Here is a 23,543-nt window from a genome sequence, read left to right as displayed (position 1 = left end):
AGCTTACTACAGTTGCAGCTTATACACCAAACGCGTTGATCCTAATAGCTTAAGCTGTTATAAATTGAGCCTCAGCCAACCATTAGATTTTGTTCCAAAAGCGAATCAAAATATGCTACATTATTCACCTATACACTTGAGACATATAATTACCAAAACTCAGTAAAATCCAGGAGAACTCTCCTTCTTATGATTAATCTAAAGAGTTATTCAAAAGAAATTTTCCATGCAAATTACCTGTCATAACTTTGTCTTTAACTAGGGTAAATTACATGGAAACCTACACTTTACTGAAACCCCTACTCAACCAAAACTTATTTTGATGAGTTAAATTAAAGGAAAACTAATGAAAATGGTTTGAAAACTTTGAGTTTTAACGAAAAAGACAAAAAAGTGTTGTAAGTGAATAGTACCAAGATTAACTTTTTAAAATAAAAATGTGGTTTTTCGTTAAAGTGAATAGTACTGAGAGCTTTTCGTTAAAGCTCCCTTAAATTAATTTTAATTAGCTCCAGGGCCTGAGGACCGTACAATATTATCCAAGAAGGTTGGCCGAAGAATGTAATTCCAACATAATAATCCAAACAGGTAGCCGTCACGAAGTCTCTTTCTTTGGAGTTGAAACATGCATTTAATTACGTGAGACTTTTTTTTGTTTAACTATCTCACGTAATGTCCGCATCTGCATGAAAAATGCACATATATACTTCCTCTCATACCATTTCATTTTCCATCTACAACTGTTTTAGATTGATATTATCGTTGCTTCTTATTGTATTCCCTCGTCGTCCAAGGAAAAACTGCGCTTTCATGGAGAAAGAACCCGCATTCACGACTTATTCAACTATGCAATTGCCTCCGGGTTTCAGATTCCATCCATCAGATGAAGAACTCATCGTTCACTACTTGCGAAACAAAATGATTTCGCATCCGCTTCCAGCTCAGTTGATCACGGAGATCGATCTGTATAAGTATAATCCGTGGGAGCTACCCAGTCAGTACTGAAGCATTCATTCATTTCATTCCTCCATGGTTAATCCTTCGATTTGGATTACACAGTAATAATCGAGTGTATATGTTTTTGAATTGTTTGTTTTATTACTTGATTTTTGCAGGCAAGGCTTTGTTTGGAGAAGATGAGTGGTACTTCTTCAGCCCGAGGCACCGGAAGTATCCGAATGGGGAGAGGCCAAATAGAACAGCAGCAGTGGGTTATTGGAAGGCTGCTGGAAGTGATAAGCCAATTCTCACCTCTTGTGGATTGAAGCGGATAGGAGTGAAGAAGGCTTTGGTCTTTTACACCGGTCGAGCTCCTAAAGGAGTTAAGACTGAATGGATCATGAACGAGTATAGACTGCTCCACTGTACGGTTAACCCCTCGAGATGCAAAGGTTCTATGAGAGTAAGTCGATAGAATGAGATACTGAGTTTGCATATTAAATATATGTATCTCAAAAAATGGAACAAACCACTTAAAGGCATAAGCTTACTAATCAACCAATACGTACTGTACTTTGTTTCACATTTGAGAAATGCTAGCATCAGTCATCCACGTGTCTTCCTGATAACTGTTGATCCCCACACCCATAAACTGTTTAGAGTCGCTCATGCTCTATCAAACTCTCGTGCTAGCCTAGCTAGCTAGGTTCCCTCAGAATTCAACATACTCAATCTTGCCTTGTACTATAGCTAATGTGTTTTTAAAAGTGAAACACAGATGGTAGAGGTACTAAACATTTTAAATCTTAAAAATCATTGCTTCAGACCATGCTTTGATTTAACTTAAGTCGTCGTCTTCATGTTTTTTTTCACTTGACTCGGTAAATTATGCAGTTCATACATCTTCTTTGATCAAAGCAATGTGATCAAGGGAAATACATTAAAAAATGCTTCGTGTTGTAACAGTTGGATGATTGGGTACTATGCCGAGTTCAACAGCGAGGAAGCACAACAAAGAACACATGCAACGCTCAAGACATCTACAACACTGAATTTGGGAGGTGCCTACCAAAATCTGGGCCAACAGTACGGCCTACAAATCCAATCCATCGTGCTGATATAATCACAGATTTTCTATACAAAGACTGTCGAGTATTAGCTTCCATCCTCGCCGGTCAACCTCCATCACCGATAGAGACCTCAAGTGCGAGCTTTCAAGGGAGCAAAGATAGCTATCTAGTCGGCTCAAATAACAAGGTAAAATCCACAGTATCAATTTCTTCTTCGGGCATTAATTCCACACTAAAAAGGAAGATTAGAGAAGAAAATACGAAAGAAGATCTCTTTCCACTCATAAATCTAGAAAGCAAGAACAAAGATGGGAACGTTCTGCCTAGCAAGAAACTAGCAGCTGGCAATGTTGTCAACTGCTACATTCCAAACCACTTGCAAAATGACATACCCAAAGCAAATCCAACTGTTTCAGCCAACTTTGAGGAGTTTAATGAAATGGCCTTCCTAGCTACATACTCCTCGTAATAAAGTCTTTGATGAAAGCTATGTGCCCTTGAGGAATGAACACATTCAGGAGGCCATAGTTTCTGGATGTACAGCATGAAGTGTAAACAAGGTGTACAAAGCACGATATCGATTTGGCCTCCAAGACTGGGCAGTACATATAACCAGTTCAATAATCTACATTTGTTGCTAGTTAACTCTGTTTATGTGGAGAGTGCTCTCCTGGTTGGGAATATTTATTACCACCCTCAAAAGAATGTGTAAGTTCATGCTTGATCAAGGATGGGAAAAAAAGAAAGAAAATAAACATTTTTCAGTGTAATAATAGTAAATTAGTATTGTCAAATACTTAAATAATATGAGTAATTATCATACATGTTCAATTTGTTTTAATTTCATTGGGTTATAAATTCTTTCCATTTACAAAAAGATAATTTGACATTCGATAGCATAGTCTTTTCCTAGTACAATTTAATTTGCTCACCCCCTAAAGTAAAGGTGATGCTCACCAAACTAATTTAACGGCAATAAATTGGGGTGAGCTAAAATGCACTCAACAATATGGATTTGGATCAACAACGCACTGTAAAACTATTTAAGGCAAATTGATGCTCAATAAATTCATTGAATGACAAGTACAGACATAAATAAAATCTAAACTACATATTTTCCACATTGTTGGGAGAAAGAACCACCATGAGCAAGAAACTGTATATAATCATCTTCAAGTAGCCAAAACCAGATTAGATAATTAACGTTGTACTTGAACGGAAGATGTTAAAGAGATACAAGCTAGCAAAGCCTTATGAAATGGAAGAATGTAATACCACATCAGATATGATCCGATAAGCTGCTGAAGTCTTTTTAAAGTAACTTCATCGCAGTAGTAAAGAAAACAGTTGAACATCTCATTTATTCAAGGAAAGAAAAGTATGTTAAAGCATTCAGAACACGCAAAATCAATTCTTAGACAACCCCGTGAAATAAATGTGGCATAAACAGTCTTATGAGTTATTTTCCGGAACATGAAACCGATTTCACAAATATAAGCTCTTAGCATTTGGGGACTAGATTTTAAGGTTAAATGGCTTGACATTCATTGAAAACTATAACAGCAGAAAAATAAAAAAGCATATAAAATACTGATTACCTGATGAGTCAAATTTGATATTTTTATGAGATGTTGAAGTTCCCCATTCCCCAGCTTTTTTAGCTGCAGTTTCTGTCCCATCTGGTATCCTCTCAGGCAGTGCAAAAACCAGATCACTGCGTGTTGCTAGTTCTTCAGGGGACAGCCCTTTAACCTGTAATTAAACCAAAATACGAATACAAGTTAAGCAACTTTGTTGTTACAAGTCTTTAGAGATAATAGTGGTGATAATAATCAATATTAAAGAGTACGACCCAAATTCCCTTATGTTTGTGTGGGTGTGCATGTCTATAGGTCCAAGATGTTCACACACAGTCACACTATGGTTGCCATGTTATATACTAAGGCTATATGTTGGGCACACTCTTATGGTATCTGAAGAACCATGCCGACGCCAATTCATGCTCTCGCTTTGCGGGATGATATTCTCACGCTGTGCAACTCACTATGTAGCTTTTGGATTTGGTCACGTTGGTTACGTTTTTGCTTTTTATTGTCAAAGCGAATCCACATCAGTATCCAAAAAGTGCAGCATAAACATCATTAGCGGGATAAATGTTACAAGGTTATGTCAGTTCAGTGTAAAACATGAACATGAGATATGAAATGATAATATAGGCAAGAAGGAATTAACAAAAAGAAGATACATGAAGCCCTTTTCAGAACATCTTATTTTCTCCGAGAATGCGGAGCTGGTGAAGCGTGACAGAAAAAAATTACCTAAGAAACTCAAGAAGCAAACCCAAAGAAAAAAGAAGCAAATTCATGACAAGTCATCAGAGTAGAGAAGCTGATTGTTAGATTCTATGCAACCTGTGGGAGGATAAAATCCGGTTTCGACTCGTGGGCCAATACCAATCACCCAGAGATTGTGTGGTGCAAGATAAACTGTAAGGAAAGCCTACAAGGAGTATACATACGCACATGTCTAGATAACCGCCTCCACTACAGAAGACCATTGAGGAAGTGGGAAAGGAAGTAACTGCCTCCACTACAGAAGACCATTAAGGACGTGGGAAAGAAAGACATGACATGGTACTTGTTCCCGAAGCATGAGGTTATATTACGGAGGACCACTAAGGAAGTGGGAGAGGAAGAGAGGTCGTGGTACTTGTTCGATAAGAATGCAATCCTATAAATATGGAGAGCAGCCAAATAGCCAAGGGGGGAAAAAGGAGAGGAGACCCCAGAGAGAAACCAGAGAACAAAAATCAATCAACTGACTTGAACGTCGAAGTATCTTTTGCAGGTACCCTGCCCACACAAGCTACGGAGGAAGATTGTTCGGGGACGCCTCTTGCAAAGGATTCGGCGAACGTGAACGTGAGGATTGTGATCAACGAATCTGTGGAGGTATTTCTTCTCGTAAGAAATTTCGCTCTCACACAACCCCTTGAGAATTCATGTGAACGGGGTTCTCTATCTGCTTAGGAACGTAACGCATAACTTCGTAGAGTCCCAACTCTTATGCTAATGGTCTCGGAACATAAGTTGTATTATAAAGAGGAAATGCAAGATCTCATGGAATATATCTACCGAGGTTACAGTTGTCTCGTTTCGCCTCGCCTCTAGGCAAGCGCGTTTGCTTCCACTCTGTCTTCCTAGTCTAGTTCCTTGTAGCTTCTGCAATTTCGTTGACGATGATTGTTTTGTTCCTTTTGCTACAAGAACCACTCTTGTTTTTCATCTCGTGCGTCGATGATAGACACACAGTAAACAGTAACAGTCAGGCTCAATCCACACCATTTTTCCAAAACCAAGAAACTACCGACTTTTTTCGACCACAAGAAACTGTCGACTTTGGAGAGAAAGCCCGCAATTAGATGAGAATGTGACATAAATTTGGAAGTATTCTCACACACTTCATCCGTACACACCATCTCCATCTTGGCTAATCACCATTGGCTGAATCAAAATTCCCATACATTTTGACCCACCAAATCTCGAATCACATGCTCATCCTTCAAAATTTATGTTTACACAATCGATTAAAACTAATAGAAAAGGAAAACATAATATGTGATGCAGCATATCTTATGATTCTTTGTGTCCTATATAATCCTACTATATAAAAATAAATAAATAATCATATCTAATCACATATATTTTCTAATTTTGTCTTGGTTAATAATTAAACATGAAACTTAAAAGCCAACTTGCGCAGCTTAGGAAGTTCCTCCATCAACCGAGCCATGGTCCGACGAATTTCCACATACATCGCAACCGCCACAGCCCGATTACTCTCCTTCTTCTTGGCTTTCTTCACATTCCGACACACAATCAAATTGTTCGAAAATTTAAATTATTATTATATTAATTGAATGGAATTTAGAAGTCGTGCCTTTGGTGGAAAGATGTGTCTTTCAAATGAAGAGTTGCTACTTTTGATTCTTCAATAATAGTCACATGTTTTCTAAAAAGGTATCTCAAATTTTTTAAATAGAGAGACCCTCTATAATCATTCAAACCCCCTTTATTGTTTACATAATCATACATAGAGTGAACTAAATGTTAGATAGTCTCATTGAGTCCACTTGAGAGAGTATTCAACACAATCGTGGTTCATTGGAGCCTTGTGATTTGGAGTGCTACTATTACAAGGGTGAAGTCATTGTATCTTGGGAGACAAGCACCAATCACCCATGAGCACCTTAATTGGGCGTAAACTTGTCTTAAGGACAAAATCTCTAACATTTGCCTCAACTGTATTTCCAAATTTTTCTGATCCATTATGTCATGTTATTTAACATTGTTTACTTATGTGCATGTATCACTTTGATATATAATTCCATGAATTATTTCTTGATTTCCTATGTGATTTACTATAGCAATTAAACCCTATTTTTCCAATACAAATAACTCAAACATTGTCTCGGCAACCAAACACAAGCAGCAATACCTGACAACCAAAAGTGAAACGATGAACCATAAGAGTGGCTCTTATTTCGCTGTCGACATGAGTGTAGTGACAGGCAAAGGCATCTTCTCCGGCGGGGTTGAGGTCGCGGTGCTTCTTGAGTTCATACTTGTCGTATTTCTTGCATAATGAGTCGACTCGGGAGAGAATGTTGATCACGCTCACTTTCTTCGTTTTTTCTCGAAATCAGAAGAGAAGGTTGTTGATCGTCGCGTTCAGGCATTGCACCTTTCTGTTTCTAACTCTCTGCCTGAATTTTCAAATGATTTTTCCATTTTGGAGAACCAGGTAGGAAGGAAGGGCATGAAAGCATGGAATTATTAACTGTCTTTTTCGCGGGTACACATCCAATTGGTTGTTTATACTTAAAATTCGACAATACTTATTCTCAATAGTGATTACTCACCTTTTGCTTTTGTCCAAAAATAAATTAACACATGTTTTATTATTTTAGAGGACAATACTTATACTCAATAGTGATTACACACCTTTAATTTTGTCCAAAGATAAATCAATACATGTTTTATTGTTTTAGAAAATAATGAACATGTTATTAATTTTTCTTGGACTTTAAAAACGAGAAACACATGACTTTTTTATTAGGCCAAATAAAAAAGTGAGTGCATAGAATACTCGCTAGTGATTATGAAATATTATTCCAAAAATTTATTTTGATCAATATGTTTTAAATTTAACAAGTTTGGTCACCATATTTTATAAAGTTTACAATGTCAGTCACTTCCGTAAAAAAATTAAATGATTCATTTACTAATTAAAAACTAAAGATATTTAATTAAAAATAGCCCTACTGTCCCTCTTCTCCCTCCCATAACCCCCAATCACCCCCATGTCCCCGAATTGCATTTGCAACATAGTAATTCACACAGGCCTTTATGCAACGGGATCCCCATTTTTTGAAAAAAAAATTATGATTAGGTGTGGGGCCCACTTTATATCGAATTTCAACGATCCGAACAGTCTATTTTGTAAGTCTCGATTCATATATCTTCCTTGTAAAAATTCAATTCAATCCGAAACCATTTGCCTATTTAATTATCAATATCAAAATTTATTGTTTCTTATATAATAAAGTATTCGTTCATTTCTTTGAAGCCAATTAGATGTCTTAAATATTTCCGATTGGGCAAATATTTTGTGAGGATGAATCTATAAGGTACAACTTAAAAAATAGATGATTCGAATCGTTAAAGTTTGATGTGGTACGAACCCCACAATTAATCCTCATTTTTATAAAATAAAATAAAATATGAAAATCTCTTCCCTTATAGCCGTCCGTATTTCACAAATGGATCATAAACTTCGATCTAAATCAACTTTAATTTGAGTCAAATAAAAATGCCTCGAAGCAAGGAAACGTGGAGGGCATCCGGCTGAGTGCCAATGGACCTCATCTCTCCACCTTCTCTTTGTGGATGATACATCGATCTTCCTCAAACATTAAGGAACAATTGTCGAAACCGTGATACATCGATCTTCCTCAAATAAAAGCTATTTGAGACACAGTAACCACCTTTGTTGCCTGGCTGTCGAAGACATTCAATGAGAATTTGGTTAGAAATAGAGCTAGAATCATGACTCAACTTGCTTTTATTTACTGGCACATCTGGAAAGCTCATTGTAAGGCAGCTTTCAACCATATAGCCCAATCCCCAACGCAAACCATCCAGGCCATCTTGTGTGCAAGGACCCTATTCATGAAGGCAGAGGAGTTGAATTTAACAAGATGAACCTCTGAGCCTCAGATCACTGGAATGTGATCGTGATTCCCTCCCTCACCTCGAATAGTAAAAATAAATGTCTATGCGAGCTAGAAACCAAGGGGCTTCATTGGGCACGTAGGGGTTATGGCTAAGAATTCGAGCAAAACATGTATAACAATCAGGACAAGGCAAGTTCAGGCCTCTACTGCGTTACAAGCCGATGTTATAGCGATTTTGGAGGGTTGTCTCCTTGCCAAACTCTGGAATTTTCCTCGAATCACGATTGAATCTGACTGAAAATAGGTGTTTTATGTTTAAATAATGGCATCAACACTTGCAGCTGGGACATCTTCCACATCCTTGGTTGTACCTTGAAGCTTGGGAGCTCCTTTCAAGCATGTTCATGGTCTTAGGTCCCGAGTTCGGCAAATGAAACGGCACACTTCGTCACGATGCACCATGGAGTAGAGATGCGCTACTTAGTCTACTCGGAATTATTCAATCCGAGTTTAATAACGAACTTAGAGATTTTTCTTGCAATAATTCTTGACAATCCACAAAATATAAGATAAAGAAAAGTGCACGATGACTTTAAAAATAAAAAAAAATCCACTAACAAGTTTTCATTTGTTCTTTGGCAAAAAATTGGACTTTGATGCTCCACAGTTATAATTTTCCATTGGTAGTTGAAGTTGGTGATTTGAAAAGCCTTAGTGTCAAAGGGGTAAATGCGTCCGTCGTGAATAGGGTGGATATCTCGTATCCAAAAACTAGGGTCAAACTCGACTTTCTACAATGAACTATTTTTATCAATGGATTAGTTCGAATCAAACTTGAGATAATGGGTGCAATCCAAAAAGATATTCATCCGCTAACAAATTCTGAGGAGTCAGCATCCATTTTAAACGTAACATCATGCAAACAGGAAAGAGTAACAAACAAAACAAACAAACAATTGAAGAGCTAGTCACAGCAACACAATTTCCCAACTTCCTCCACTTCCACATTAGTGAAGTAACCATCCAAACTCCTCACTGGAAAAGCTAGTGGAAAAAAAGATCTTACAACAAACAGATAGTTGCATAAAGATCGTACAGCTCTAGTGTTTTCTCAACAAGAGCTAATCTTATAGATAAATGCTAACACGTCCCCCCTCAAGTAGGAATCATTATGAATCGAACACACAAGAATTGGAACACAAACAGGTCCTAATATGCGACTGATACAAACCGACAATATTAAACACAACCAAATAACAAAATCTTGACAACTAAACTATATGAACCGAGCCGAAGCTGTTGGTTTTTAAGCTTTTGAAACATCAGAAGGGAAGTACCATTGCTATATTCATCCATGGGCAAGTAATCCCTATTCAATAAATCGTAACAACCAACCGTGCTTTGCTTTCTACGATGGAAGAATGTAGATTTATGCCAAAAGTCTTGTAAATCAGTAGTTAATCTTCCAATTCTCAACTATATGTGAGGTGAGTAGAGCTTAGCTAACAAACCTTACATAGTCTGCCGCAGATCACAAAACCAACAGAGTTCACAGAACTCGCATAGCATAAAGCTCACCTCATTCTAAAATGAATTAAGAGAACTAGTAGAGCATTTAACGTCACACTTAACAGAATTTTATCATATAATTAGACGACATCTTGAAGATTTCTTACTTTTGTGTGGTAACAAGTATTCTATTTGCTCTGTACTCAGCCAGCAAGGCCTGTCTATTGAGATGACGAGGGGATTGACGAGTGTCAGACGGTGAACTCTGTGGATAAACTCTGCCCCAGTCAAAAATTTATGTTTCTGCATTCACTCCCATAACTATAGTAGTAGTCATCAAGAAATCAAATGATTCAAAGATATCAAGAGTAATGGGCACTCATTTTGTAAGAAGTTTAAGTTTATGAACACCCCGGCCCTCGTAAATAACGAACGTTATTCCTTCTAACTATAGTCCCCATCATTCGCAGGGAACAAGCCGACAAACAGTCAGTTATAATCAAGTTCCTTGCATTTGTTCATCATTCATCATATTCTGTATTTCCAATTATTAGATTTCACCCAAAAGGGACCAAGGGCATGGTTTTCTGAGCATACAACAATAGTCAATGTACAAACAATGACAAATGAAGTGCACATCCATTCCTACTTATCTAAGGAAGAAGCAATGATTAGCGGAGATCATACAACAGATACTGACTATCTTTCAGGATAATTTTCATTTAATGAACCAGCAACCAGCAAAGAATGCATGCTTTATGCACAAAAGAGATGCAAACAAAAGGGAGATGCAACGATTTATATGATATTATCAACTCCGTCAAGAACAAAGCACAAAACAAGGAACATTTCAGCAAAAGAGGGCTTGTATGCAAATGATTAAACATCTTTCTCTAAAATCTCTATACCCTTTTTCTTTGGATCCCCTTTTTTCCAACCAGTTCTTATTAGCAAAAGTCTACTTGCTTTCTCTCATCATGAATCTCCCAAGTTTGCACAATTCTGTTTTCCTTTTAATCTTTTAAATTTCTACAAATTCAAAACTATTGGATCCTCAAATTCTCAATCATTCAATGTAATTATGTAACACTTCAACATTAGAGAGCAAAATAACGAAGGGATAAATATTACTCGATTTTGATCCAAACACAATCCAAGAGTCAACAGATCCAAACTTTAAACAAAATTGAAACCCTAACAACATCAACTCTGCGAAAATTTACAGAGCAAAGCGAAACAAAGCATTCGTGTCATTGAATTACCGATTAAGCTCCGAATCCGAACCCGATCCGAACCAGGACTCAGAACTCAAGCTCCGCCACCAGATCGGTGGAGGTACAGCTTGCCAAACACATGAAGAGCCGTGACGAAGCCTATGAAGCAGAGGCTCATGACGAGGACAACAGTCGGGGTGATCTTCAAGCCAGGAGCGTCGTCCGTGTAGAACCTCAGCATGTTGTTTCCGGCACCTGATCCGCCTCCTCCTCCGCCGATGCTTCCGGAGCCGGTGGAGCCTCCGACACGACGGCGACGCATTCCAGCCGTCGCGGCGGCCGAGCCCCGCGGAGCCATGACGCCGGGGCGCGCAGTCGCAGAGGACGACGACGACGCTTGGGACTGAGATGAACCTCGAGCCATTGTTAGGACAACACGAAGAGGGCGTGAGTTACACAGAGAGAGAGAGAGAGAGAGAGAGAGAGAGAGAGCGCAACTGAGCAAATGAAGAAAATGTAGGGAGTATAATTAATGTGGACGATACTTAATTATTATTTTTGTTTACTTCTTTATAGTTGGGTTAGACACGTCAAATTATAACATTTAAATTATAATGGATGGTTAAACATGATAACTTGAAGTTTTATATCAAATTTTGTATTCCTCTAAATAAATTTTGTATTTATTATAAAAATTAGTTGAAACAAAATTTTTATTGGTTGAAATATTAGTGAAATAAGAAACCTACCATTAAAATTAATAAGATCTGTGAAATCTTCAAATTCAGTCAATAAATGACACTTCGATTGAAAGAATAGAATTTAACATTAATTTGAAAGATGCTCTTACTTAAACTATGACGTCAAAAATAAATATGTACCGCCTAAGGAAGGCCAGTGAAGTTAATAAAACAGCTACAGTTGGATCAACAGAACCAGATCAAGTGCCAAAAAATGCTATTATTATTTGGATAAATTATATTTTACTTTTCCAGGTTTGGGTGCGATTACAACCTCATACAACATTTTTAAAATATTTCAATTTCATACATTTACTATTATTTTATTTCAATTTCATACATCCGTTAAAAAGTCTGTTAGGTAAACCGTTAAATAATGAATAATGAACATGACAAATGTGGAGTCCTCATTAGTGCTGACGTGACTGTCAGACTTGTGCCACGTGGACAAATAACTAATAAAAAACTAAAATTTAATTATGACATTAAAATATTAAAAGAATTGGAAGTATATATAAATAAAAAAAATGGTTCATCTTCCCCAACGAACACCCTTTTCTCCCATCACCACCCCCTTCCACCATGACTTCTGCACCTCTTTCCCTAACCAGAAATTCCTAACTCCTCATTTTTCGCATCCAATTTTGCTTCACCTCTTTCTATAATTGGGATTTGTAAAACTTAAGTAAACTCAAGGTTTCACTTCAATTGCACTACCCCTTCAATGATGGGATGCATGTATTTATATTGCATTCCAAATTACATCAGGAGATTGAAATCCCTATTTACAAGGCTATTTGAAATTCAAAGATACGACAGAAAGATTAAACTTTGAATTACATGTAAAGAAATATTTGAAAGAGTCTTAAACTAAACTAACTTTTGTTGGATAACACTTCGATTTGATCACAAACTCTTGAAGACCCACGCAAACTATGACTTGGTCTAACATCCCCTCGTAAGCTGACAGGCGGAGAGACAACTGGAAGCTTGGAGACTAGGAGTTTGAATTGCGTAGAAGACAGTTGTTTAGTGAACAAGTCAACAATCTGATCTTGAGAACAAATATAATTCACCACTAACTGACCACGAGCCACCTTCTCACGAACATAATGATAATGAACTTCCAAATGTTTCGTTCTTGAATGAAACATAGGGTTCGAAGCTAGGGTAATGGACGATATATTGTCGCACCAAATTGTTGGACAGACAAGATGTAAGGCTGGTTTGGTATTGCCGTGCTTTGGAAAAAAAACTGTTTCTGCTATGGTGTGAGAATAAGCTCATTTTTGCTACTTAACGTTTTCAGCTTTTTTCACCCAAAACTGTGAAAATAAGCTGTTTTTAAGTTTACCAAACACCTTTTTGAGCTCAGCTTTTTTTTATACCCATTTTTTATAAAAGCACCTCATTACTAAACCAGGACGTAAATGTAAGTCACAAAAAAAGAAACCTTATCCATGATAGTTCTATAGCTATGTAAGCTAGCTAACTGTACTCAGCTTCTGAACTCGAGCGAGACACAATTTTTTGTTTCTTAGCTCCAGGTCACAAGTTAGAGCCTAAGTAAATGCAGAAACCACCAGTGCAATGCCGAGTGTCAGGATTCCCAGCATAATCAGCATCTAAAAATGCTGTCAGATGTGCAGTACCAGGTTTATACAGAAGGCCATGCTTGTACGTGGCCTTAACATAACGAAGTATCCTTTTGACGGCCGTCCAATGTGTATTCTTTGGAGAGTGCATGAACTGGCATACCTGATTCACAGCGTAAGAAAGATTGGGTCTCGTGATGGTAAGATACTGAAGTGCTCCAACAACACTTCGATACAAGTCGGGACTGTTATATGGCTCACCATCATACGCACTCAATTTCTGAGCGCAAAGAACTGGAGTTGAAATTGGTTTGGCATCCAAGAATTTGGTACCTTGCAACAAATCCAATGCATACTTAGCTTGACTTAAATGCATCTGATCATCCACATATTTTACCTCAACTCCTAGAAAATAATTAAGTGGACCCAAATCCTTCATGGAAAACAAAGTTCCCAACTTTTTACTTAAGCAAGCCATTTGTCGTGAACTATTTCCTGTCAACAAAATATCGTCCACATATATCAAAAGTATCAAGTAAATACCTCTATGATTGTAAAAAAATAAAATGTAATCACAAGTGGATGCTTAAAACCCTAATTGGAGCAAAAAAATTCGAAAATCGATGAAACCAAGCGTGGGGAGCTTGTTTCAAGCCATATATACTCTTTTGCAATTTGCAAACATGGTTAGGGTACTACTTATCAACAAAACCTGCAGGTTGTCGCATATACACTTCCTCATTCAAAAATCCATGCAAGAACACATTTTGTACATCCAATTGTCTGATGTGCCACTTTTTTGAAACTACAAGACTGAGAACAAGCTTTATGGTGCTGTGCTTCACCACAAGACTGAATGTTTCTGTATAATCAATACCAGGCTTCTGATGAAACCCATTTGCAACGAGTCTTGTCTTATGCCTTTCAACTGAGCCATCTACACGTTTTTTAATCTTGAATACTCATTTGTTAGGCAACAAGTTCATTCACATATGATACGGAACAAGTTTCCAGGTACCACATTGCTGCAATACATTGAACTCTTGAACCATAGCATTCCTCCATTACTATTGCTTGATGGCCTGACTAAAACAGGTTGGTTCAACTTGAGAATGATCAGTGTTAACATGCAAAGCATATTTAGGATTACGTTTTTGAATGCCAAATAGTGAGCGAGTAGTCATTCTTTGTGGTTGCACTGGTTGTTGATTTGAGGAAGTAGCACCGTGATTATCAACTAACATGGATTGGTGCATATCAAGAGATTGTACCACCTCTTGCTCATTTGAAGATGGGTTGGTAGGCCTAGAGTTTTGTAAAGGCATAATGGGTGGCGTGTCTAAAGGATTAGGTAAGGTAGTGGCTGCGAGTAGGTGATTTGAATTAGGATTAGGAATATTGGATGTGATGTTATTTGGTTAAGTTAGGGACTCTAAAGGCTGACTAAGAGGTAACGGATTGGCCTGTGTTGATGGAGATAAAATTGGAAAAGTAAACAATAAGTCAGGGGAAGTAATACTACTTGTGTGTCCAACGCTCTCCAGGAAGATGTGAGTTCCTTAAATGGAAAAGTATCCTCATCAAATAGGACATGGCGAGACAAATATATTTTTCTCATGGACAAGTCCAAGCATTTGTACCCTTGATGATTTAGTGAGTAACCTAAAAACACACATGGTTTTGACTTTTGTTGAATTTATTTTGCGCATAAGGCACTAATCAAGGATAACATTGACAACCAAACACTTTAAGATTTTCATATTTTGGAACTTTGTCAAACAATTTTTCATATGGTGACTTATGGGACAAAGCACAATTTGGCAACCTATTGATTAAATAAGTTGCTGTTAAACAAGCATCCACCCAATATTTATTTGGAATATATCATGAGAAAGCATGACAATACTAGTCTCAACAATGTGACGATGTTTTCTTTGCGCAATACCATTTTGTTCAGGGTGTTTTGGACACAAAAATCTTTGTGAAATGTCGTGAGTTGCATGACAATTTTGAAAGACATGACTTTTATACTCACCTCCTTCATCACATTGAAGAGTTTTGATTGAACTATTAAACATGTTTTTGACTTGTGCTTTAAACCTCACAAATATTTTAAATACTTCAAATTTATTTTTCATTGGAAAAATCCAGGAATATCTAGAATAATCATCCACAAACAACACATAATCACGAAAACCTTCAATTGAATTAACTGGAGAAAACCAAACATCGTAATGCAAAAGTTGCAAAGGAAATTGAGAAACAGACTCCGAAATACTGAAAGGTAATTTAGTACTCTTTCCTAAGGGACATGACTGACAACACGTTACATTGGAAGTGCCAAAATTGGTACTTTCTTATTCGAAATTAAAAACTTGACAATAGACGAGGCAGGATGACCAAGGCGTGAATGCCATTTTTGAGCTGAGACTCGAATGCCTACACACACTGAAATAGGGTAATTAAACTGTCCACCGCCACCTAAAAATGGGTATAAGCCATTCTCACATCTCTTGTGGAAAAGAGTCTTTCGGGTCTTGAGGTCCTTCACAATGAAAAAATGAGGAAAAATAAGTATGCAATAGTGATTGTCTAGGGTAAATCTATGGGCATAAATAATATTTGTGGAGGCAGTGGGACATCTTAGGATATCTTTCAATTCATATAAGCAAGATTTAGTTTGTAATTTATTTGAACCAAGATGAGAAATAGAAATTCCATAATCATTACCTACTCCACCAACATTCTTATTACCGTTATACTCCTCTGGATTAACCAAATTCTAAATGTCTGGAGTGACATGTGCATTGGCACCAGTATTGAGCAACCACTGCCCATTGTTTTGTCGGTGAAGAGTGATTGGAGATGTGGCCATGGCAGTGAGTCTCTTGGCTGGGATCCTTCATTCATATGCATCATTCATTCTCTAGTAGCAATCTAGAGCAGGATGCCCTTGTTTTCCACAAATTTGGCATGTAATCATTTCTCCTACACTATTGAACATTTCACCATTGCATGCAAAATTAGGTCTCACATTGTTGTTGTTATTATTGTTGCGGGGATTGAAAACTCGCTGGTTTCCAGCAGCACCACCACAACCAGACGAAAACATTCCTCATCCATTTCCACGACGTTGTCCACCATGACCTTTTGCAGTGACAAACACATTAACAGGAGCAGCCTCCATAAGTGGAGCAGTGTGCTCAGTCATTCTCCTCTCTGTTGTCAGTAAGAGCGTCTCAAGCGTAGGGTACATGATTGAAGTATCACGTGCCTGAGCAGCGTTGACTGTCATCTCATAAGTAGACCCAAGATTGTTCAAGATAATCTAGAGAAGTTCATCATTATCCACAGGTTTGTCAGCTAGGGCAAGGTTATAAGAAATAGCATTCATCTTATCAAGATAAACAACAATCGACAAATCACCTTTTTTTTGTTTGCATAAGTTCATTCCGCAGAAACAAGATGAGATTCTGGGACGTAGAGGCATAACGTTGCTCGAGAACCTCCCAAGTAGCACGAGAGGTCATCTTGCTGGCCACGATCGAGAGCACAGACGGCATGAGAGAGCCATTAATCCAGCTTAGTATCATTTGATCGTGTTGCACCCATGTTGTGTATGCATGATTGGTAGTTGCACTTCCAGAAAGTTGTTTGGGAGGGCAAACAATAGTCCCATCGACGTAACCCATCAGGTCTCGACTCTTGAGAATAAGTAAAACCTGAGCCAACCATAAAGGATAGTTGGTCTAATCCAGCTTAATGTTCATAACAGTAGTAAAGGAAAAGAAGGGGTTCATAGTAGAATTTGTGGGATTGGAGTTGGTGGTTGGGGTTGCAGCACCGTTGCTAGAATCTTCCATGGAAAAAAAGAAAAAAAATAAAAAAGAAATGTGTCGTTAGACTGCTAAGGCTCGTATACCATGTAAAACTTAAGTACACTCAAGGTTTCACTTCAATTGCATTACCCCTTCAATGATGGGCTGCATGTATTTATGTTGTATTCCAGATTACATTAGAAACCTGAAATCCCTATTTACAAGGCTATTTGAAATTCAAAGATACAACAAAAAGATTAAACTTTGAATTACCCGTAAAGAAATATTTGAAAAAGTCTTAAACTAAACTAACTCTTGTTGGATAACACTTTGACTTGATCACAAACTTTTGAAGACGCGCGTAGACTATGACTTGGTCTAACAGGATCGAGCTGGAGTGAAACGCAACTCAATACTTTTACTTTTCCAGCTACAGATGGATGTCGTCAAATCTAAAGTAGTTACAAAGACAGGTGATTCAGACAATGATTTTTTTATGGACGATGCCAAAATTGGCAACGATGACGAGGAGCAAAGGGCATGACGACCTTGAACGCGTTCGATTTGATTTCGTTCTCGGCCAAGCCGAACCTGTTAGGGTTGTTCGAGCCGTTGAGCAATAGACCGGCGGAAGATGGCGAGCAATTTATCAAAAAACTTACAGAGATAGAGAGAGAAGAGATTGGTTATTGATGGAGGTGGGTAGATTTTTAGGGTTTATCTTTAATTATTACGATAAATCCAAGGATTGACGGAGTTTGTAAATGCGGAGAAGCTAAAGGTAAGGCTATCTCCAACCAAAGGGTCCAAAGGGTTAAAGGGTCGAAAATTGCCCGAAAACCCACTCCAACCAATGGCTAGGCTAGATAGCTCGTGGGCCTCATAGAATCTGAAAGGGCCAAAGGGCCAAAGGGCCAACTGGCTGGCCCAATCCAGCCAGCCCGCCCTGGGCTGAGCCATTGTGATTAATCCTGTCGGATATAACTGACAATAATAATACTTATTCTTGTTGGATATAACCGACAGGAAAGGTTGCCAAAATTTGACATTCAACGGCTAGTTACCATTGGATTCAAATGTTTTTTTTGTTTTTTTTATTGGGCCAAATTTTTGTTTATGAAATTTAAATATTCCTTTTTTTTTTTTTTTTCTTCCTAAGCCATTCATAAACACCTAAGCCATTCCTACATCTTTTAAAATTTTATATTATACCTTGGTTTATGAAATTTAAAAATTCCCTTTTTTTTTTTTTTTTTTTTTTTTCAAGCAATACCTAAGCCATTCCTACATCATTTCTCACATAATTTTTACGATTTCATACTATCTCTCTTCATTCTATTTCAATTCTTCACATTATATTTTCTTACCTCTTGCAATAATCTTTCCGTCAATTTTTTCAATAACATTATATAATATTAAACAATATTAAACAACATTAAATAACATAAAAATTACACAACATAAAAAAAAACATTTAACAACATGAAACTTAAACAATATTTTGAAAAACATTTAACAATATAAAACTTAAACTCCTACTCCATGCTATTTTTGGGCCAAAGATGTGCAACAAGATCTTGTTGTAGGTACTTGTTTATGGCACGAGAACGTATCATTCTATAGCCTCATGTACTCATTTATAGAGATACTACAAGTTCATGGATTGAAAGGCAAATCAGGCCCATCATATATTTTTGCACAAGCCATCTTGACCTATTTAGATCCTCTTGGTCGTCATCGGACTCTCCATCTATATACCCATCTCACTCATCCTCCACAATCATATTGTGTAATATGATGCAAGACATCATGATGGAGTCCAAATTTTCTCGACTTTACCCTCTTACCGGTTCGCTGATGATCTTCCACCATACTTGTAGAATACTGAAAACCCTCTCAACATCTTTCTGGTATGCCTCTTGGTGTAAGGTAAACAAATTTTCGGCGTCATTCCTAGGGTTTGGAATTGCTTGGACAAGTGTCACCCACTTTGGGTAGATGTTATATGCCAAGTAATACCCCATATTGTACTGATGACCGTTGATGTAGTAGTCAAGTTGAGGTGCTTTACCTTTTGTCAGGGTATTGAAGAGAGGTGAATGCCCAAGAACTGTAATGTCATTTTGGGATCCAGGGACTCCAAAGAAAGTAGGCCAGATCCATGTGTCATACGAGACAACCGCCTCTAACACAACAATTGGCTTTCTCGACCTTCCACAGAAGCCTCCTTGCCATTTGGTGAGACAGTTCTTCTAATCTCAATGCATGCTGTCTAATGACCCTATCATGCCCGGAAACCCACGGTTTTTAGCTTTGCGAGGGAGCCGATCTAGATCTTCTTGATTTGGCTTGCGAAGGTACTCATCTTTGTAAACCTGAACAATTATGACACAAAATTGTTGAAGAGTTTCAAGGCATGTAGACTCAGACATACCATGGGTTTTATCCATCAAATCAGCTAGGGAGCCATAGGCCATCATTTGGAGTGCAACAATAACCTTTTGATGAGGTGAGAAACCAGGGCGGCCTGCTCTGTCCCATTTCTGTCAAAAGTATGGATTGACCTGCTGGACATCACTAAGTACACGCTTAAAGACATGACGCCTCATCCGGAAATGATGTCTAAAATCCTCTTCTATGTATACCAAATTGGGGTTGAAGTAGTTGTTCATCAGATTGGCATGCATCATCGCTCTGTTTCGTGGTTTGTAAGAGCGACCAGCAACAGAGCCACCCCATTCAGGTTGTTGCGCAGTTGGCTGACACACCATGGTTGTAGCCATGGCTGTTGCTATGTTTTGTTCGTTGCGCTATGCTTTATCTTCTTCATCAGACTCCTCATTTTCTCGTCTCATTTACGCCCATTTTTCTTCCAATTTGGAATTGGATGAGGACCCCCAATTGGAATCCAAAAAGGATCCAAAGTTGGAATTCATTGCAAACTTGAATTGAAATAGATTGAATTCAAAGTTGTGTGAATTATAACCCAATATCCACCCTATTTATAGCCCAAAAAAAAAATCAAATCCAATGGCTAGCTGACGTTATTTAGCCATTGGATTTTAATTTAAGTTGTAGTTTTTAAATAATAAATTATGTTTGGCCCTATGACACTTTGACCCTCGGTTAGAGACGGTTTTTTGTGATAGGGCTAAAACGAGATTTATGGCCCTTTAGCCCTCGGTTGGAGATGGAGGCAAATATGGCCTTGTACTGTTCATTAAAATATTAATATCTTAGAGGGCCAGATGGCTAAAACGAGCCATCTGGCTAACTTCGGTTAGAGATGGCCTAAGGAGGAAGAAGAATAGGGTCTGGATATGGAAGGGTAGAATGAGATTTATCAATCGAGGTCGAGGTTTGCAGATTGACAGATAATTTGGTGGTGATGGAAAAAAGGTGCTTGGGGTGGGAAGATGAACCATTTTTGTTTTTTTTTTTTAAATTAATTATTTTAATATTTTAATGTCCTAATTAAATTTTAATTTTTTTATTAGTTATTTGTCCACGTGACACAAGTTTGGCAGCTACGTCAACATTAATGAGGACCTCACATTTGTAATGTCATTACTTAACGTTTACTTAACAAAATTTTTAACAGATATGAAATTGAAATGAAATAATAAAAAACGTATTAGATTAAAATGTTTTAAAAATATTGTATACGGTTGCAATTGCACCGAAACTTGAAAGATTAAAATATAATTTATCCTTATTATTTTATTGAATATGGATTCAATTAAATTACGATCAGTGAAACCAAATAAAAGTATGTAGGAATGAGGTTTAATTAGTTTTTAAATTCGAACGCATGGTTTATAATTAAGAAAAAATTAAACAGATTTTGATATGAGTTTTACACGATTATTTGTTGGGTTGGGTCGATGCCTTGTCAATCATGCCAATTTAATCCGTATTTGATTTATGGTCCAAGGTTCATTCGTGCTCAACAACACATGTGAGAGGGGGTGTCAAGAGACGACACACTCACTACAAAGGTGTTCACTTAACTTGGCATGTTAGAAACCTTTTTACCATTTTATGGATGAATTAAACTCTCAACTTTGAAGACTTCGTTCTCCCCTTTAAATTAAGCTATCCACGTGACTCTCAATCTATTATGACCTCTTGATATGCAATATTTCACTTCCTTTTTTGTACGCACGAAAGACATTTTGAATTAGAGTCATGATTGACAAAAACTAAATGTCGAACTCACGACAAATGTTTAACGTTCTCGGATTGGTGAGCGAGACACTAATACACCTCTACTTTCATCTCCCCTCTCACTGCAGAGTTACCCACTACTTCTTCCCCTTTCAGGCTCGTCCCCCATCACCCGATGGATGGTAGATGAATTTGGGTTGCACGAATGTGGGAGTTGAGGATCCTTTCGGATCCATCGTTTGACCAAATGTGTATGTTGGGCTTTCGCCCCTATCCTTGCCTATTGGTCTCTCCGAGTCTCTTTTCATCCTGGTGTTCTGGTGGCGGAGACTGGATAATATTTTGCTGGAGAGATGTAGGTTTTCTTTTGGTTTGGGTTTTTTTATTTTTTATTTTTTTTTTATAATCTTTATGGGCCTGAGTTAGATTGTAATTATTGTTATTGAGCTTTGACTAATTAGGTGCTTCTGTATTTTCTTTGGGCTTATGTAATATTTTGTTTCTTGTAATGAAACTTCTCTGGACCAAAAAAGAACTTCAACGACCTTGGGACTGAGTACAGTAACAGGTAACTGCATAAAAAGAGCTTCAATGATGATTTTATCATAACCAAATCAATACTTAAACCGGAATATTACAAACTCTGTTAACAAAAACTTACTCATAGGACCCAATAATTATAGTTACACTACCACCAACGAAAAAGTTAAAACTATACAGACTTGTTCCTACAAAATTACAAGAACAAAAAGCCATCATATATTTTATATATATAACATATAAATACCTATGAAGATCTGATTCAGTGATTCACTGCTTGATTTGCCGAAAAAAAAAACCCCTAAGTAAGCTATATATGCAGGTTGCTGGGACGAAAAAATGGACCGTGAGCGGCACGAAGACGCCGCCTGGTGCGCTCTTTCGGGTCCTTCGATTCCTCCTCAGCGCCGACGTAGTGAAACAGCGTGACCATCACAAGTACAACTCCCAAACACAAGACTGCATAGCACTGCCTGCCCAACCTTCCCAAAAGTCCCTCAGCTACCTCCATATTCCTAACTCAATATTTACTCTTTTTTTTTTTTTTTTTTAAACTCAAAAGTTCACTGGATGTAGCTTATATAAAGAGAGAGGAAAGAAACAAGGGGCAGAAAGGTGTGGAAGAAGCAGCAGCTAGCCGCTGGAAACAATGAAAAACCAGGGGTTGTTTGGTTTAAAACGTTTTAAGGCAGCTGTGACTGTCGTTTTGCGCGGACTTTGTTTTGGATGTCACCACGACGGCAAAATTGGTGTCTTGGGGTGTGAACACAAACTGACACTAGGGTTATTGAGGATTAGCCTTTGTGCTAGTTTCCAAATGTAGTCGTCTTTGAGGTGGAATTCAGGCATTGGTGGGATGTTATATTCAGCACGACAAACAAACAAAATATAAAACTACATATAATACCTATAAATTTGGTGAGATAACTACATAATCCGTCTACTACAATGTGACTGACTTATAAAATAACCAATACAAGACTCTTATTCATTGGAGCAAAAGAGAAAAAAAAAATAAAAATAAAAACTAATCCCTAGCGAATAATAAATCTTATACTTGATGAGCAAAAAATCATAATCCTTAGCCCACAAGGATTTTTCTGTTTACCGACGTATGATTCTTTTACCTTCGTATCTTCGCACGCCTTCTCACTATGATGAATTTTTAAGTCAAACACGTTACAAATCAGGTAACGTGAATCACGTATGACCGTTTGACTTCACACATGAGTCAACTTGCTCTAATATCATGTTAACTTTTAGTATTTGATGTTGTTTTCTTACTAAGAAAAGCTGAAAGAATGAAGAACAAAAGTTTTATATTATATGTGTAAAGAAAGTTCTGGTTCAATCCATTGCACAGTTCACATAAAAAACAAGGGAGTTTTAACGAAAAATTCACGGTACTGTTCACTTTAACGAAAAACCATATTTTTACACTAAAAAGTCAAACCTGATACTATTCATTTTACCTTTTATTTTGTCCTTATCGTTAAAACTCAAAGTTTTTAAACTATTTTCATTAGTTTTCCTAAAAAATAATCTCTTACACTTTTGCACTAAATTATATACACTTAAACTTAGTTTCTTAACACTGTTCATTAACAGTGAAATGGCGAAATTGCCCTTAAAATTTTTCCTTTTGTTAGTTATCTTTCCTGCTTTCCATAGTTAAAGGACGGTTGTGCCCTTCACTTCCACGCATCTTTGATCGCC

The 23,543-nt window shown here is 37.4% G+C and overlaps 3 protein-coding genes across 3 annotated transcripts; 1 reads left to right on the top strand and 2 right to left on the bottom strand.

The window, feature by feature from the left end:
* Positions 1-846: 846 nt before the first annotated feature.
* On the top strand, positions 847-2,994 carry LOC137714225 (NAC transcription factor 32-like). Its single transcript, XM_068453488.2, has 3 exons — positions 847-994; positions 1,116-1,402; positions 1,906-2,994. Exons 1-3 carry the CDS (start codon positions 847-849, stop codon positions 2,476-2,478), a joined length of 1,008 nt encoding a protein of 335 aa, XP_068309589.2. The 3' UTR covers positions 2,479-2,994.
* Positions 2,995-3,537: 543 nt separating this feature from the next.
* Positions 3,538-7,373, bottom strand: LOC137714312 (syntaxin-71-like). The gene is made up of 5 exons (XM_068453553.2): positions 7,334-7,373; positions 6,534-6,703; positions 5,745-5,867; positions 3,608-3,761; positions 3,538-3,563 (listed from the first exon to the last, which is right to left on the bottom strand). The coding sequence occupies exons 1-5, from the start codon at positions 7,371-7,373 to the stop codon at positions 3,538-3,540; spliced, it is 513 nt and encodes a 170-aa protein (XP_068309654.2).
* A 3,477-nt stretch (positions 7,374-10,850) lies between these two features.
* LOC137715779 (uncharacterized) lies at positions 10,851-11,510 on the bottom strand. Its single transcript, XM_068455127.2, has one exon. The coding sequence runs from the start codon at positions 11,389-11,391 to the stop codon at positions 11,062-11,064; it is 330 nt and encodes a 109-aa protein (XP_068311228.1). The 5' UTR covers positions 11,392-11,510; the 3' UTR covers positions 10,851-11,061.
* Positions 11,511-23,543: the final 12,033 nt, after the last annotated feature.

The sequence above is a fragment of the Pyrus communis genome, chromosome 3 (assembly GCF_041283825.1).
Source record: "Pyrus communis isolate YQ-2024b chromosome 3, ASM4128382v1, whole genome shotgun sequence".
Taxonomy (NCBI): Eukaryota; Viridiplantae; Streptophyta; class Magnoliopsida; order Rosales; family Rosaceae; genus Pyrus; species Pyrus communis.
The sequence above is the reverse complement of the archived record's forward strand: the minus strand, read 5'-3'. Positions and strand labels throughout refer to the sequence as shown.